Source organism: Aythya fuligula, chromosome 14 (genome assembly GCF_009819795.1).
Source record: "Aythya fuligula isolate bAytFul2 chromosome 14, bAytFul2.pri, whole genome shotgun sequence".
Taxonomy (NCBI): domain Eukaryota; kingdom Metazoa; phylum Chordata; class Aves; order Anseriformes; family Anatidae; genus Aythya; species Aythya fuligula.
In genome coordinates, this window is record NC_045572.1 from 15,398,712 (window position 1) to 15,417,617 (window position 18,906).

General features: G+C 36.3%; 1 protein-coding gene across 4 annotated transcripts in view; it reads left to right on the top strand.

The window, feature by feature from the left end:
- Positions 1-17,860, top strand: part of FAM13B (family with sequence similarity 13 member B) — a 46,215-nt gene extending 28,355 nt beyond the window's left edge. For 2 of the 4 annotated variants that reach the window (XM_032197050.1, XM_032197051.1), the window contains exons 12-25: positions 1,298-1,365; positions 2,092-2,146; positions 2,573-2,720; positions 5,114-5,179; positions 6,354-6,564; positions 8,375-8,504; positions 8,966-9,047; positions 9,333-9,562; positions 9,927-10,010; positions 11,152-11,247; positions 13,570-13,653; positions 13,752-13,924; positions 14,331-14,432; positions 15,535-17,860. In XM_032197050.1, the coding sequence (XP_032052941.1) occupies positions 1,298-1,365; positions 2,092-2,146; positions 2,573-2,720; positions 5,114-5,179; positions 6,354-6,564; positions 8,375-8,504; positions 8,966-9,047; positions 9,333-9,562; positions 9,927-10,010; positions 11,152-11,247; positions 13,570-13,653; positions 13,752-13,924; positions 14,331-14,432; positions 15,535-15,658 (1,653 nt within the window). In that variant the 3' untranslated portion in view covers positions 15,659-17,860. The remainder of the gene's footprint in view (positions 1-1,297; positions 1,366-2,091; positions 2,147-2,572; positions 2,721-5,113; positions 5,180-6,353; positions 6,565-8,374; positions 8,505-8,965; positions 9,048-9,332; positions 9,563-9,926; positions 10,011-11,151; positions 11,248-13,569; positions 13,654-13,751; positions 13,925-14,330; positions 14,433-15,534) is intronic. The other 2 variants (XM_032197053.1, XM_032197052.1) reach the window with 2 other exon arrangements.
- The last annotated feature ends 1,046 nt before the right edge of the window (positions 17,861-18,906 follow it).

Sequence of the window (18,906 nt, forward strand, 5' to 3'; positions counted from 1 at the left end):
TCAAAAAATAAAAATGTAGATGGAGTTGACAAAAATTTTAAATTGGTCATTCTTTGTTGCATTTTATGCAGTTCCAGTAAAAGAACAGCTGAGAAATGAGAATTATACTTCTTATGAGAATTATATTTCAGAAGTATGTTCACTTATGAGTTAGAAATACCTTACCATGCTAAAAATATGAAGGGAGAATGTGATTCTTAAATGGCTATGTATAAATGTGCTTTTTGCTGATGGGCGAATAGGATTGTAGGAGACAAAAGGTGAACTTCTGTACACACAGGCTTTACTTTGGGTCTGAAATGAAAACAGAAGCAGCTGCTTCTGCAACTACAGTAAATGTGCCTCTCTAGGGTGGAAATTATTTGCTGGAGTATGAAATGCCGTGTAATTAGAAATTGTTTCCCTGAGTTGGAATTTGGCATGAGGGCAGAAATAACGTGAAGATGTGAAGAGAAGAGTGGAGTTATGCCTGATAAGGGCAAATGTTACATAGCCCTGTAAAGTTGTCAAATGTTATGTATACTTAAACTCAGAGTGACTCTCTTTATATTCTGTTCAGACGCTTTAAAGACCGTTTGGGAGACCTTAAAATCTGAAATCAAATGTAATCTGATATTCAAGAAGGATATGTTTTATAATTCAAATTACTTACATTCTCCCAAATAAGACACTTCTCAAGGAAAGCAGTTGCTGGGCTTTGGCTTTATCTAAGCCAAAAGACTACTTAAAGCAGTGTTCCTGTGCCAACTTTTAGTGTACAGAATGATTATGTAAATTCATCTGAACTTGTTTTGTGAGATGGTGTCGTGGAAATGCCAGCATTTCTCCATACCCTTCCAGTTCTGTTGCTGCTTTATTTAGTAACGAGGATTAGTAGTTCCTTTTAGAAAGTCTGTCAGACTTGTTTCGTTTCATAAATGCTGAACCCAAGTCTGCATCTAACTCAGTTATCTTTGGGAGCAGGACTACCATCACTCTAGTTACCCCCAGACTCATGCTATGATGACTTGTATTGGAAGTGTTGGTTTCTTAAAAACAAAACAGCACCAATAACTTTAAAACCTTAATCATGGTTTGTCCAAAGATGGAAGGTCACTGTTGGTCTAGTGAATAAGACGCCTGGTTACTGGCTTCACTTTAAATGTAAAAAATATTGCATGGTTAAATAGTATGATTTCCACCTATGCATAAAAACTTGTGCTTTCTGTTCTTGAGGGCTTTTTTGTGGTGATTATGGAAACGTTTTCAGCTGAGAATGCCATTCTTAAATCTTTCTAAGCATGCTTTTTGCCAACAGGCTGCAGACGTATTATTGAAGCGATGTGATAAAGATGCAGAAGTTGATGGAGAAAATAATAGTGAAAGGTATGAATCTTTTATTTATCACACAAATGACAGAATATATATTGTCAGATTTGGGAACATGTGTACCAAACTGGCAATTTGTGACAACAGAGTGTATAGCACAAGGGAGGGGAAACTAAACAAAAAATTTCTCTGAAAACAGAGGACAAGATGGAGTTACCTTTTTATGATGATAATAAAAAAGATGTGGAACTTAATGTGGTTAAACTTAAGTACAAACCTATGATTTATATATATATATATATAGTCAAAAACCTGATGTTATGGGCAAGAGAAATAGAAGAAAAAATGTTATTTAATTTTTTTTTTTTTTGGTAATCTGTATCACTCTTAATTATTTTGGAATTAATGCTGGTAATAGTGATTAGCCAGAAAATTGTACATTTGCAGTTTGAGTTCAGCACTGATTTAAGTTTTAGTTCAAGTTCAGTTTATTCAATTGTATCAAAGTACCTGTTCCCTGTTTGAGAATGAGGGTTTGAGCTGTTTTCATTTCTAGCGTAGTTCAAGTCTATTAATCCAGATGCACATGCTTCAGTTGGAAATAACAGAGCCAGCCCTGTCCCCATCTGCCCCAGAATGAAGGAAACAAAAAAATGTAACATTTGGTTCCCAGAATTTTAATGATCACTTTAAAGAAATATATTGCATATCTGCTAAAACTGGACTGCTGTATGTAAGAATGGAATGCATTTGAAGTGATAACCAGGTCTGTCTTGTTTTTAGGCAAAATAGTATTTTGGCTGGTGGCGATGATAGAGTATCTTCAGAGATGCTTCTGGTAAGTTTACAGTTTCATTTATATACAGATACACAACATCTTATAAACTTATTTTAAATGCAGATATTTTAAAAATAAATAAATTTAGCTTTTACTAATTTGTTATGTTGGTTGGCCTGCCACAAGATTTGCAAAAGCCTTATCAGATCTCTTCACCTAGCTTCACAGAAACTTTTGGCAACACAGCAAGCCTATACTTACGCATCTGATATAAAGAATGTTTCATTATGCCAATACTTGACTAATGTTGGAGAGGACTGGGGGGGGTTGGAGAAGCTTGTTTGTGGCATATGGGACCATCTTTACTTGAGTAAGGAAATATTTTTTTTTCCAGAATTTCCAGAAGTGTGTGAAATAGCCCTGAATAATTACCTGTTTTTCAGTTGCTAAATAAGAATAAAATTGTTCTATGTTATTTAAATACAGGATTCCAGTAGCAAGACTTGTGATCTTAATGCAAATACTGATTCAGAAGTGTCAGTGGATGGTGATGTTTATGTTTCTGAGGAAGCTCTGGGTGTCCAAATACCACGTCTAGATCTGAAGAATGCATCTGATGGTGACAAATGGGAAGGTAATTTTCACCCTTTAGCTCACAATATAGTTAACTAGCAAAAATACATAAAAACACTTTTCAAATAGGAGAAATGGCTTGACAACTAAACGCTTTTTTTCTTTAGCTTGATATGAATAAAATCTTCCTATACGTTTGATAAGGTTGGCCACATCATGATATAAGGTCCCATCTTTTTTCAGAACTTTCTGCAACTTAATTAAGAAAGGACCTTAAAAAACAGAAGAAAAAAAATAGTTAAAAAGCAACTAAAGAAAGCAAAAAAGCCTAAGCTTCATACAAGAGCTTTTCTTTAATTAAAAAGGTGACATAGTGTTCCCATGACTGTCTCTTACCTGAGTGCTTATAAATGCTTTATCTGATGATATCATGCAGCTGATATTCATGTCGTATCATGTCTGTGATTTTTTTTTTTCAATGCAAGCTATTGAAGTTCTAATACTAGCTGTTTGACTTAAAATCACTAAGCTACTAAACACAGCCATTTATATTTGATTTAGTCTGAAAAGTGTTGTTTGTTTTGTTTTAAACATCAGAAATGTCCAGTGTTGGTGTCCTTGTCACTGGACAACTTGAAACAGCCAGTTTACAAGTAAAAATTAGGTGCAGATGGGGATGATTTCTGTGCCCCTTTCCCTCTTTTTGGATCTTAGGAAAAGGGATAACATAAGGAATAATATAAGGAATCCTTTCTGAGGCAAAACTGTATTTTTTGACATTATTCTTTATGGCCTTCAGGTTTAGCAAGCCTCTGAACTTGTGACTTTATTGAACTTTGCTGCTCAAATGTGTGGAAATGCTTGTTTAAACTGTCCTTTTACTTGTGTAGAAACATAACTTCTCTGTACTCTAACAAGAGCAAAACACTCTAGTTGATACCTTCTTTTCAAAGTACTTGTCTTTTTACATGTTCCTTACATCCTATTTCTTCTGCCTGGTATTGATACTCTGAATCATCAACCTACACCTTACCAAAAAAGTATAAATAAATCTAAGTGTTAGTCTGTTAAAATGTTGTGAACCATCACCAACGGGACAACCCCACTCTACTTATTTCCAAGTTTTAAAGATTGCAAATACAAAGCAGTAGATTTAGGGTAGTTTAACTACACAAGGATTAGTTTTTACTTCCAACAGACTGTTGTAGTGGCAGCTGTTCTTTGAGGTGCCTGTAAGTGTCATCATCAAACATTAATAACGCAGTAGTAACAAAGAGTGAATGAAATTACTTTGTGTTAGAAATATTAAAGTCAGTGAAGTATACCTCAAATGTATGTATTTAACAGCTCAGCATGTAGTTGCAGTGTGTCTGCACATAAAGCTTTGTACTGAAACTCAAATAATAATTAAAAATGCTGTTAAATGGTCAACTTCAGTGACATGTTTACAAATGGATTCCCTCTATGAATCCATACTTCATTTTTAACCCTTCTAAAAATGGCATTTGCAATTTGGATTATTTATAGTTGTGAAATACTTGCCATGTGTTCTTGATGTTTATTTACATTAATTGTTTACTTGCACATTGTTTTGTTTCTATCTGTTTAATACATATTCTTAGAAAGTTTGTGGATTCCATTTTCATTATTTCTTTATTTTCATAAAAGTTGCTTTGTTTTTGCTTATCCAACTTTATGAAATTTGAAGAGGATGTAACATACCTATATATACATTTATATTAAATGCCTTTCAGTATTGAAATCATGGTATTGTACAAGACATGGTATTTCACTGTGAAGTTTTTCAGTTTGGGCTATTCTTTAGTCCTTTTTAGAATGGTTATTGGGGTCTCAGCCTTCCAAGGCATTGCAAGTCCTCGTGGCATTCCGTTTAAGTACTTGGCTTTGTAAAGAACTCTGTACTGGTCCAAATCTTCCATGATATTTGGATTATTAAATCTTGTTTGATGGCAATTTTAATGGCCTGTAACCAATAGAGCTGTTGAAAATGAGCATTAAATACTTGCTGCTTTAATAGGGGAAAATGCAGATCAGTTAATCTACTTTTCTGAATGTATTTTTCTGCATTTGTCCTGCTTTTTGGAAATTACTACCATCTTTTATTGACAAAGTGTGAGCAAAACTATATTTAGAACTTATCTTTTGTGAACATGAAGATGCACGAGACTCTTATGAAATTTCAGTAAGTCTTTACGATTACTCTGTCAGTTCTTTGTAAACCTTTTCAGTAAGCAGTTCGAATTTGCTAAGGACTGAGCATCCTTAAGTGCCATTGAAATTGCTTGGAAGTCGAGGGTGCTCAGCACCTGGCCCATAATATGGGATTTTTTTCCCTGGTACTGTATCTTCCTGCTTTACATGTTATGTATGGTTTGTTCTGACTGTGCTGTGTGTTCACTTTAGTATTTTTGCCATTCTTTTTCATTTTATTAGCGCCATGCCCTATCACTTTCCCCCTCATTGATTTCAAAACAATGCATCTGCAGAGAGAAGGGGAGGGTAAGTATGGTTCGCCATACGTTCAGTTATCTGCCTTTTGATAGTTTATGGTTTGCTTTCTAACTAACCCTTCACCTGCTGTCCCTTATCTTGGGAATGTTCTGATTTGCAAGTTTTTTTTGTTCCTTCCTCCTCTACCTCCCTCTTCCCTACCTACCCCCCTCCTCCCAAAGGTCCCCTTCGTGTATCTTGTACTGTGCAAACAGGCAAGGTTCTAGCTTGAAAAACAAAACAAAAACCACGCAACCAGCACCACCAAAACAAAACAACCTCCCCCATAATACTTAGTAAATGTCCACTGGAAAGCAGGTACAAGGGTTAATTTTTTTTTTTTTTTTTTTTAAGATTACTTTGTGGGTTTTATTGTTGTTCTGCACACTTCGAACCCAGTTTTCAAAATTTCTATTTGGACTGTGGAAAATATAGGCAAAGTTCTGAAAGGGAAGGGGGTGAGTTTTAAACAAAAGTGTTTGGAAGGCTCTGACAGCTTTTTGTTAGATGGCAAGAAAACCATAGCTGAGAATTATATGGAATGTTAGCAAGTAACTTTTCAGATGGGTTAAAAAAAATTGTTTTGGAGTCCCCTGCCTGAAAAAAAATCACCTTCCACAAATTAAGAAATCTCTTTTTCTTAGTGGTGTCAAGATGGATTTAAATATATATTAAAAAAAGAAAACAACAAACAAAACCAACCGCCCCCCCCAACCCAACAAACAACACTTCTTAAAAAAGACTAAATGAATGAGTACTGTAGGCTTATCTTGCTCAAAATCAAGAGGACAATCTTTCAAAGCATATGTGTAAGGTATGAAATTTAAATTCCACATCAATATGTTGCAACAGACAGTAAATATATTCTTGTAACTTCAGATTTCTGATGATAATGCTTTTACACTGTTGAATTTTTCAGAAATGCATACTTGTAAGAAACACTTTGAAAAAGGGATCCTAGTGTGCATACTTCATTTCAGTACATATTTCTTTCAGTTGTTATATGACAGAATTTGTAGCTTTCTGATGTATTTCACTGTTTTTATTCACTTTGTGTATGACACCACATCCTTTATAGCATACAAGACTAAGCTTTGGGTACACATTTTTGTTTCCTTTTGACTCTAGTTTGTAATTCTGTTAACAGACAAGTACCATTTTGTTTCCTTTTTTTATCTTATAGATCCATTTCCCGCTTTCAAATCTTGGCAGGAAGACAGTGAATCTGGAGAAGCTCAACTTTCCCCACAGGCTGGAAGAATGACAAATCATCCATTGGAAGAGGACTGTCACCCAATATTGTCACATCGTAGTTTGGATTTTGGGCAAAGCCAGCGTTTTTTACATGATCCAGAAACGCTAGATTCTTCATCCAAAGCACTTTCTTTTGTTAGGTATTGTATTTTAATGCAACTTGCATGGTGTTGGGACAGGAGATGTTACTTCCAGTGTGAAAATTCAGCTGATTAAGAACCTCAAGGTTTTCATGGTATGATGAATTAATTGAAGACCATTTGGTGGTTCTGCATAGCCAGGGACTGCCATAGCGGATCAGAGCAGAGGTTCTTCTGGGACAGTACCGTCTCTCCCAAAGGGGCCACTGGCAGGTGCTGAGGGAAAGAGTGTAAAAATAGGACAAGCCTACAGAGCTTTCCCTGGCGTTTAGTCAGGGCTTCTGGCAACCTACTGTAATGGCACTTCCTGGGCTGAAGATATAGATGTTAGTTATATATATTTTTTTTACCAGTCCTTACTGGATTGTTGATCTATGATTTTATGGAAGTTTTTCCTTTTTTCAGTAGCATGAGTATTTATCTTCATGTTGCATAATTTCAGCTTTGTTTCACGTATCCACTTCCAGTAAAGAGCCAAGTTACACATGTCCTTGCAACAAAAACATGCAGCAATAATCTGAGAAGATTCTTCACTTGGGCTGTGGAAAACCTTTATCCAGAAGGGTTATAGGAAAGAATCAATTGTTAGAGGGAGAGGTGTGGGACAGCAGTACAGTATAGACAGTTCTTAATGAAGGTCCTCTCTTGTGGATTTAGAGGAGAAAGCCCATTTAACCCAGCGGGTGAAAGCTGAGTTGTAATTAAGCTGCAAGTTATTTGTGTGATGCTGGAGAGTGTGATCCTCCAAAAATTGTATATAACCTGTGGCTTGTGCTGTATAATGCTGCTGTGAAAAGCGGTTTGAGAAAAATCTCCTTGCTTGTTAGGGAAGAAATAACCCCATAAAAAATAATAAAATAATAAATTGGAGCATGAAAGACCAAATTTATAATCTCTAATTTTCCATTGACAAACTGATACAAAAAAATACTTTTCAGTGTTCCTCAGCTAGCAGCAGAAGATGGTCGATGAGTACTGCTAAAATGATGCAGAAGGCTGACCTGCAGAAAAGTGCTGATTATAATAGCTGTTCTCATTCCGAAACTAATAAGGATCGACAGTAGTGGATTATTAGATTAGTGCATCTAATATCTTGAGTTACGTAGATGTTACTAGCTGTGTTGAGAGATCTTTCAGGCGCCTTGTATAATACATGTACTAGAAAATTCTTATGGTTAGTCTTGAAATGAAAACAGTTTTCACAAGGAGCAAATGTCAAGGGGCTGAACAAGTGCAAAACGTGATTCAAAACCCGAATCACATACTGCAGAAATGTACTAGTAAATCAAACAGATTAGATGATGGAGATTATTCTTAGTATTTTTAAGATAAGCATCTAGTAGTTTATCTAAGACAGATAAGTGAAGCTGTCTAATTACCAAGAATTCTTCAGTGGGTGCTTCTAGACTAGGCTACGTTCTTTGCCAGGTATTTCAGGAAGTACTGATAATCTAGGTAATTTAGATAAACTAAAGTGCTGTCAGTTACATTGTCATTAAAACAGTTCAGATCTTGTTTGGTGGCTAAAATGCTTATTACACATGAATTTCAAATGCTGTTTTTCACCAAAGAGCTGTTTCTGTTAGGGGTATAACTGAAACTAGAGAGGAGAAAATAATACATCATTTTTGAAGGCAGTGGATGATAGCATTTGGATTCAGTAAGTAAACATCTCTGACTGAAAACCTGAAAAGAATGAATTATGAACTGGAGGAAAAAATACAGAAATTAGTCACCTGCTACTCAAATATACAGTTGTTTGCACTGGTTCAATTATTTTAAATGACATTTTAAAATGTTTTTAATACAGAACACGAAGAGCATCCTTCAGCTCAAAAGATGACAAAAGGGAAGACAAGACGCCTTATCAGCTTGTCAAGAAATTACAGAAAAAAATAAAGCAATTTGAAGAACAATTTGAAAAAGAGAAAAACAGTAAGGTAAGTTGCCACTTCTGCTTTTATTCAGGACAAATGACTGCACAGTAGAGTTACTGCTTGTATTTCATCACTGAGCAACTGAGTTCACAAATGAGAATAATATTGTTATATGCTGCTGTTTACAAAAGTGAACTGAACAACAGCAATGCTAGAAAACATGCCATAATGCCTGAGCCCAGAGAAGGGCAGTGACATTCGATCTGACTGAAGGGATATCTGATGAGACATGGAGACAAAAGTGTCTTTACTACTCTGGTTCAACCTCTGATATTTTGTTTCAACCTTATTTTCACAAGTGTTGTTCATTAAATTGACATTGAGATCTTACCAAGTTCTAAGAGTGGCACCCATGTTACTAGTCACCTTTGCTGCCAAAAATATTGCCAAATCTTGTATGAAATGTTTATGAACAAGCTTTAATGTGCTTGTCTACATAAAACTTTGTTTGTATTATTTTTCAGCCCTCCTATAGTGATATTGCAGCCAATCCTAAAGTTTTAAAATGGATGACTGACCTTACCAAATTAAGAAAGCAAATAAAAGGTAAGGGATGCTATACTTTTGGTTTTGTACAAACACAAATTATCTGTGTGACTGAAATAGAAGTGCTAAGTCATTCAGCAGAATTTCCCAGGACAGTAAAAATCTTTAATTTCTAGATTCTGACTTATTTTATTGCAGAAGCAAAATCAAATTATTCTTTTGGCTTTGTTTTTAGAAGAGAAACTTTGCCCATGCAAACTTCTGTGTTTCTTGGTTTGCAGATTAACCAACTGAGGGACTTAAATTCTTTAAACCTTTGGATTAAATATTTTTTTCTATTTTCAGATGCAAAGCAGAAGAGCTCAGATGGAGAATTCATACCTCAAACACGTCCACGGAGTAACACTCTTCCAAAAAGTTTTGGTTCTTCTCTTGACCAAGAGGATGAAGAAAATGGAGATGAGATGCGTGTTGTGCAGAAAGAGAAGAAGCCCACCAAGGAAGCTACACTAGAACTCATTTTGAAAAGATTAAAGGAAAAACGAGTTGAAAGATGTTTGCCAGAAGACATAAAGGTAAACATAAAGGTTATGGTTCGGCCATTTCTAAGAAAATAAGGGAGGGGGAGAGAGTATGGTCAGATAGTTTAGATATTGTTTCATCAACAAAAAGATGGCTTTATTAGCAGCGCTTTCCCAAGCCCTCCCATTTCAGACTCTGTAGGGAAATGATCAAGATGAACCACATTTTCCTTGCTCAGTCTTTCTTAAAATATTTACAAGTACTTACTGACAATATTGGACAGATTTGAATGGATTAGGATGGGACATTATGCTGTTAAGTAAGCTAAGTTTGGCGAAAGCACCGGTATTGCTGATACCTGTAGAACAACTGTTGAAGTGGCTTGTGTTTGATTAACGTGAACTGTTCTTCTGACAGAAAATGACAAAGGACCATTTGGTAGAAGAGAAAACATCCCTCCAGAAAAGTCTCCTGTATTATGAAAGTCAACATGGACGGCCGGTAATACTTGGTTTGCTTCATCAAGCTATGCACTTAATAACAGTAATTCTTGTGCAGCAGTAATACCAGAATTTAATGGTGCTTTTTTCCCAAACACAAAGTTATCTGACAGTTTCCATGTTGCCATCAGAGGAAATTACTGCACTGACTTCTGGAAGTTAGAATGCAGGTGTTGATTTGTTACCTAGGCCCTTTTCTGCAGATCAGTAGGTTTTTGTATTTTGCAGTGATTGGTATAGTTTGGTGCAACGCTTGTGAAACAAAAAGAAATCTTTAACGAACTAAATAATGGCACTATTGCATTTCCAGGAAAATTCCTGAAAAGTTGTTCTGGATTACACAAAACTAAAAATGCTGAGGCACTTTTTTTCTAAAGTATGTGACATGTACTTTATATAATTGGAGATATGGAAGTTAGAGGAGGTGACCAGCAATTAGTGCCTAAAGTTCTGGGTTTTGAATCATGGGCAGTGATCAGCATCACTAGTCCTTTCCAGTTACTATTCTATTAGCCTTCTGGACTTGGCATACTAACTTTATAATCAGCACCACCATATATGTATCTGAACAAGCCGTTCAGTGCTGAAAACCAAGGAAGAATAATGGTATTAGTGATATTGGCACTGGATTTGGAATCACCTTAGAAAATGCCAGTAAATGCTGATGATAACCTTCAAGATTTACTATGTTTGTAAACATAGCGGCCAAGAATTAAGAGTGAAATCAGGTATCAGATAAAATCTCTCTATAATTTCATCTTTTTTTCCCCTTTCACTTCTGTAGAGTCACCATCATTGCTAGTTACACAGTTTTCTGTGGTTCTTGGTCCCTTATTTCCTTTTTTCTACGGGTCTTTAGAGGGTCTGCTTCTCTTTAAGCTCCCCTAACTTTTAGGAAGTCTTGACTATATTTTTCAGGAAGAAGTTTAAACTGAGAAAAGAGATGGGGAGGGGAGGGAAAGGGAGAAAGCACCTTCTGATTTCCTTTCTCTCCATAAATCCCATTTCATACACACAGTTTAAACTAGTTTTATGTTCCTAATTGGAATTTGTGGCCTGGCACGAGAAGCATACCACTTTGTGTTTGCTTGTATATTACTGAGTGACTGGTATGATTAATTCTGTGGTTTCTCTGCCTTTAGGTTACTAGAGAAGAAAGACATATTGTGAAGCCACTTTATGACAGATACAGACTTGTAAAACAAATGTTAACTAGAGCAAGCATTACTCCTATTCTTGTGAGTAAAACATGCTATTTATGTTTTTCCACTTTTTAAGTGTTAGTCTGGCTTTAGAAAAGCTAGGAATACTGTTCCATAAAACACATCTTTCTTTTGGAAGATAGAAGGTGATGTCATTGTATTTGAGGCATTTGATTTACTGCTGAGAGCAGCGCAGTTCAAAGCTCTCTGTGACCTTGACAGCTCTGAAGAAGTAAATGGTTCCCAGTGGAAGTAAATAAGCTGTTATAACTTTCCTTGGCTGACGTTCTCAAGGCACTGTGCTAGGTATAGATCCACAGTACATATTGTACTCCTGGTTCTCCAAGGAATAGTCACACCAGTTGTGATGAAGTTTGCCTCTCTTCTGTAGTTCAGATTAGTGTTACCAGAGGCATGAGCAATAGGATGGCCACAGGAACCATTCCATTCCTTTTTGTTTCCCTAGTGTGAGATCTGTTACCAATGCCTGCAGCATCTGTACAACATCTGCTCTTTCATTGTGTCTTCACTTCATTTCCTTCAAGCTTGTGGTGCTCTTTCTTTTCTTTCTTTTCCCTCTTGTAAGTGATGAGGAAGAAAAGTGTCTGTATTGTGCAAGGAGATTGATAAAACATTTTTTTTTTTTTTTTTTTTTTTTTCTTTTTTTTATCATGATAAAAGGCAGTTGTGGAATGACAACCAGCTAGATGTCTGTTCTTCAGGAACTGTAATCGAAATCTTGCAATGCTGACCCGAGCTTGGAACAAAACATAGTTTTGATATTAGCCATTTGACCCTTTTAGAAGGAAGGAACTGCATAGCTGACACGAGATAATCTCTTTACATAAAAACAGTCCTCTATCAGATTTATGTAACTGGGCAGTGTCTTACTCAGCAGCAACTTAATCTACAGTCTACGTTGACTCTGACTGTTCTTAGCTACCCACTTTAAGCTGAAGAACATTGAGATTGAAAACAAAAAACTTCTCAAGACTGTTCCTTTTTTCCATATACATTTTGAGCAGGTGATTTTATAGACAAACGATTTACATTGCAATCGTGTTTCAGTTTAAGGGCAATGTTAAGTCAGTAGCCCTTTCGGAATTCTGTACACACAGAATTTGCTCTTAAATACCTAAGCATTTCTCCAGCACTGGTGAGACGCACGTTGTTATTGGTGTCCTTGACTGGTTGGGTTTTAACTCGTTTCTCAAAAATCTGCTCTTCGGTTGAGATGTTTCATGTTGCCAATAGCCTTATGAATATCAATCTCTTTTTTTTTTTTTTTTTTTTTTTTTTTTTTTTAATTTTTGAAACAAAGGGATGGGTGATGGCCACCCAAAAGGATTTTAAATTCAGAAGAGCTCTTAATAATATAATTCATGTTCTGTGCTATAGGCAACATTTCACAGGCCTCTGCTTTTGAAATCTGTAAGAAAGACAAGTGGAACTCTAATTGCCAAGGACTGTTCAGTGGTAGCTTCTAGGTAGGCTGTATTCTATGCCAGGTATTTCAAGAATTGCTTTTTGGATTATGTGACAACTGCTTTCATGAGATACCTGTCACGGTATCGTGGTGTACTAATCACATATGCTGAAGCCTGTATGGCATTGTTAGAAGAGGCAGGAAGCCCCTCTAATAGAAGTTCTTTGACAGGTCATTGTCCGTGTGGCTTTCATGTTTCACCTTCCTCCTGTTCAAATAGTCCATCTGTTGAAAGTGTTTATACTGTCCAGGGATAATGGATGAGCAGAGCGTAACAGCACGTGTGTAACGGGCTGCCAACAGCAACACCTGTATATCACAACAATACCTGTTCAGGCTGAAGTTCAAAGGATGTTGACTCTGAGGTAGTAATAGATGACTTTGGTGTAGCACTTCCAATTGGTGGGATTCAGGTAGTCTAGAAAGAGAAGCTGGCAGAATTATTCCTGCTGTGTGCATGCCAGAAGATATGAAATGTCTCTGGCCTTAACTTCATTTTTGTAATCTGCCTGTGGCTTGGGAGGAACAAGAGTGAACGTGAATTTTTTTTTTTTTTTTTTTTTTTTTTTTTTACAAATTTTACAAATTTTATACAAAACATGTAGAGTGTTTTTTATTGAAAATTCAAAGAGTGCTACTGTTTCAGCTATTTTTATGTAAATTACAAACTACAACACTTTCTGCTGTTTTAAGGATGCTTTGGGCATCTTGGCCATTTGGTCTTTAAGCTTGTTTTGTTTGTACTCTGTAAATCTGTTTGCAGTCTCTTTTTTTGTGTCAGAATCACTACCTTTAGGTGTTACACAACTTGAACAAAACTCTGACCAGCATTTAATGTCTAATTGCATATAATCAAACTTGTAATGTTGCAGGGTTCACCATCAACCAAGAGGCGGGGGCAGATGTTACAGCCTATTATTGAAGGTGAAACTGCACATTTTTTTGAAGAAATTAAGGTGTGTACAATAAATACATTTTTAAAAAACATATTGCCAAGCACCTGTAATAGGGAACTGAAGTGTTTCTTATATTGAATTTCTGCTTTGACTTTCAGGAAGAAGAGGAGGAAAGTGATGGTTTGTCTGCGGACCTGAATGATATCTTAAAAACTGCTGTCCAGACACAGTCTGTTTTAAGCCCAGTTGAGAACTCAGAGTCTGATGTTGAAGATGGTCAAGAGAAACTGACCCGAGACCTTAGGCTGTCAAGCACCCGAGCTGCTTCTATGTGTGTATAAATAAGAAATGACTAATTCTATTACAGAAGTTGTACTGATGGCACTTAGTCATGATACCAAATTTGATGATGTGTGAAAAGGATTGACATGTTCAGCATTTCTCAGGAGGTGTTTGGCTTGAATGAGCATTCTTTTCTCTGACATGCCTAAGATTTTCTTGTGTTTAGTGAATTGTTTAGTATTTCTAAATCTTCTTCAACCCACTTGAGCTGTGTAGACAGCAGAAAATTTATACCCTTTTATTAACGACTAGTTTGTTCTCGATGTTTCACGATCAGATACCATATTCCTTGTAAGCAAGATAAATTTATTATTAGTTTAGTTAGCTCGGTTGTTTTTGAGTATGCTTTGAAGAACCTAAACCTTATTTTATGGCCAACAATATTTTTTGTTTAGGCCTGAATTATTGGAGCAGCTGTGGAAGGCCAGAGCTGAAAAAAAGAAGCTACGCAAGACATTACGAGAATTTGAAGAGGAGTTTTATCAGCAGAATGGAAGGTTTGTTTAGCATAAAAATACATGTGGGACAGCAGCTTTGTTTTGTAGCCAAGTGTTTCTTCAGCTTTTTATATGAATTTTACCATCTGTTTTAATCTTTACTTTGAATAATATATTGAAGGAGATAACATTCTCGTGTATTTTCAGTAGTGGAGGAATTCTGCTCTAGAGTTTTGTTTCCTCTCTTAGAGTCTGTAAATCATAACAAGGAAATTTTTTTTTATTAAAAATACCATTTCTTTACATTTTTTTTAAAGAAGTAGTTTTATTAACAAACAAAACCAACCAAACTCAGGTACACAGGCAAACTTCCCTGCCCAAGAATCACCTATTTGTCTGTCTTTTTCAGCAGGTTAGTCCAGACAGTGGGTATTTGCTTCAACACTAAAGGGGTGTAGCACTTTTACTCTTTCCAGTATTGTTCTTTTAGGCTTCTTATTTGAATGTGTTATGAGTTCAACTGAGCTGTTTCCCTGTTTGTGCTGTAGGAGATTTTTCAAAGTGTATCATATCATGAACAAAAATAACAACATGCTAAGAGGCCAATTTTTTGTGACCCATTTAAGTACACTTCCTGTTGTATTTCTCTTGTAACTATAAACTCCCAGACCATAAGTCATGCAAATTCAGCTAACAGGGCTTCATCGTACACTTGCAGAAATTGGGACATAACTCCTTTTGACTTTAATGGAAAATAATGAGGTTAATAATGAAGAGTTCATTTAAAAAGAAAGTCCTATTAATCACTAATTTATTGTAATCCAGGCTTAAATAAGACTAATATTCTGCTCTCAATTTGTGGGTCAGTCTGCATACAGTGAAAATGGAGATATACTTAAATTTATTTGTCTTTTTATTTAATATATACACAGGGTCTGAAATCTTCATATCCTGTTAATAAGTTGCACTTAATAAATGCTTCAGTTTTGTTAGGTGACGGCAATTTTAAGTGCCAGGAACTAAAATATGACAGTCTGTTATTGGTGAATTGCCTGACAACAACGCTTTTCTGTCCTAAGATAACTGCACATGGTTGCTCTTATGTTTGATTTGCTGCATCATGGAGGGTTTTCCTGAAACTTAGGTGTGCTTCTTTTTACAGGAATGTACAGAAAGAAGATCGTGTTCCAATGCTTGAGGAGTACAGGGAGTACAAGAAAATTAAAGCCAAACTTAGGCTCTTAGAAGTCCTAATCAGCAAACAGGATTCTTCAAAATCAATTTAACTTGCGTTCCTCCAAAACATTGAATAACGTTTCCGTATGCTACCACTGTACTTATCGGGTGCTTATGTTCATTTGTCATGCACTGTTGAAAGAACCCAGTTTGTGCACTTTATTGTGGTGCCACTATAACATGTTTGAGCGGTAAGTAGGTCCTGTCTAGAGAGCAAATAAGATTTGTAAGTTTGAGACTGCGCTATCCAACTTTAGCAAACACAATTTCCATCAAAATTTTTGTATTAGATGCATTCATCTTGTTCCAAAACAACCGTAGCATTTTGTTATTGGTGTTCAAGAACTCAGAGACTTTTGTTGTTACTAAGCTTTTGCATTATTGAAGAAATTATTTATACCATAATGCTACACTGAACTACTCCTGTTGCCTATTTTATTGTAGGGTGGGGAAAAAAGTCAGCAAATTAAAAATACAGCTCTTTTTCCTGGAACGTTTAAAAGCCAGCCTGAAATTCCTTCCAAAGACCTGCTGTGGAACAACTTTAAGTTTTAGTAAATTGCATCTATAACAGTAATAATTACCATCTGTGGATTTTGCTCGTTAGTGGTCACGTTTCCTCCTTGATAAAGATTACAGTGGACAAACAAGAAAGTGACCTTACTTAGTGTCTTCTAAAACTTGGAAAACTGAAAAGTTATATCACATGCTGCCTACAGGACTTATGTTACTGTTGTTCATTCAATTGGTTATTGTTTATCAGCTAGTGGTGACATAGTGTTTTGTCTGAATTGGATACTGCATCTCCACTTTCAGAAGATCTTGAACAGGATGAACATTTCAGTGTGTGGGAAATCCGATGTTGCTCAGACTTGGGTAGCTCTAGCAGAGAAGAGCTCTCTTAGGTCAGTTAAAAATCCACTCTACCTGAAACAAGTATGGTATCAAGGGCTAAAATCAGCGTAGTTCATGCACACCACAGGGTGAACTGATGGTTTTGAGTGAAGAAGTTACTGCTGTTTGTCACAGTTTTGTTTTACAGTTGGAGAATAAAAATAAGTTATCTAACTCTTATGATGTAAGCAAAACAGTTTATGGGCCTTGCATGATTTAGCTTCAGAGTTGAAACTAAATAATGTTTTGAGCATCACATCTGCTGTGCTGAATGATGATTTAGCTAGCTTTTTGCTCTGCAGCAGCCATCAGCAGCTGTTTTTGATCTGGCAAAATCTAAGTGTTAATTTTATCTGGTGCTTTCTCAATTTTTTTCTTCAGTGTATCAGTTTGATTGTGGCCATGTTTTGCATGCACCTCCTCTCACTGCATGTTTTTATGACTGGCTGATGTCAACATAGCTATTACTCACACTGCTTTATGAAAGACCAAAAATGAACTTTCTCACAAAGAAAAAAGTGGCTAGCATGTAACCTCATAGACTTGCTATTCTGCCATGAAGCATATGAAATAGATCGAAAGTAGGGGTTTTAGTGCTCAGATTTCACCTGAGTACTGTAGAATATTTCCTGTTTTGTTTTACTCTGCTTGTAGGCATGTAATTTTGGAATTCAGAAAAAAAAAAAAGCACTAAAACTATTGAGCACTGGTGGTATGCCTTTTTTTTCAAACAGCAAAATGATCTGGGACCTTAGAGATTTATGAGGTTAAACTAGTCTCGAGACCATTTATCAATTTTATTCAGTTTCATTGTGCAATGTACACTTCAGTTACTTTTCTATCAGTCTGCAGACACGGGTGTATCCAAACATTGAAACTAATGTGTACTGTATAGTGTTGTACATGAATGTTTGTGTTTTATATACCACATGCAGAATGTCAATATGCACTATTTAAATGTTTTAAATAATATATTCCTCCTTTATAATGCTTAAATCTATATGATTCCAATATTTTTATAAGTGAGTGAGTGATCAGACTGGTTCCAATTCAGAATTAACAGCTGCTTTGTGTTTGTTATGCAGTGTTTGGCTGTTTATTCAGTATAGTAGATAAGCATGGCAACAGTTATGCTATGAGTGTGTTTTGTGCCATCCTTGTTGAGCAATAAATAAATGGTAGAACTAGGCATTTTGTGATATAACAGTTTTACTTTGGTAAAAGCAAAACCTATATATCTATATGGATATATAGATATGGAATATATATATAACTAAACCAGATGTAATTGCATTGCTATGTCTGGTGCTCATTGTATAGACTTTTATAATAAAAGTACCTTAACCTTTATTGTCATATATCTTTGTTTCTTCTTGTGCTTTTTCCCACCCCTCTACCTTAAAAACAAGTGCTGAGTTCTTTAGTATTCCTTTTTTTTAAAAAAAAAAAAAAAAAAAAAAAAAAGTTTCAGGGTGTTGCTCAGGCAGGCCTTAGTTCCATAGCCTGCCAGCAGAGCCACCAGAACTGGTGGCAGCTCTGGTGCCAAGACAGCCCTCGATGAAGCTGCAGTAGCTTAAGTTTTATTTTGCTTCTTTAGCCAGTGCCTCTCAGCAGAGACAGCAGGAGAGTGACCAGATCGGGTCCTGAACTGACAGCTCGATGGATTGTATGATGGGGGCTTCAGTTCCTGCTAGGGTGCCAGCCTGCTGTGTGATGATGCAGGAGCAAAGTGTGAGTTTCACTCATGTCTACTCCAACGGTAGCAACTGTGGGAGGAGACAGGGCAGAGGGCTGATTCAGCCATTACTGTGCTAATTAGTTCACTGCTTTTGAATACACCTGCAGCTGACGAGCAGTATTTGATTGTGCCTTTGTATCTGTAATGATCTCTTAGCCTTAAAATGAGTATCAGTGGCCAGCCAACCCTGTAATTGTGCATATATTTCTGTAAACCCAAGAGGATGCTTTTCCTCTGGACAAATTGATTATTCATAGTATGTTGGTGTAAAGTCGTATTAAAGGCGATTGAGGTCTTTCAAACTGACTTGTATTTTGTGTAACCGTACCTTTTTTCAGTGTAAGGCCTGGCAGGTGATAGAAAAACTGAAAATTCTGCTTGTGGATGTGTAGTATTGCAGGTAAAATGGGAAAAACAACTAGGAAGTTGAGGGAACAAGGGAGCCAGTGCATGGCTGCTGCCTTGTGCTACTGGGGTCAAGTAATCTCATTCTGGGTCCCTTTAAAATGGCTCTCTGTTCTCCTGCCCACGATATAGATCCTCCACAGCGTGGTCAGTAGCTTGCTCTGCAAGACGTAAGTACATCTTTATAGTACTACAAATTTTGTAGGGCTCATACAAGTTTCAGGATACCTGGGAGGCTGGGCTTTGCATGTTACGCAGCAG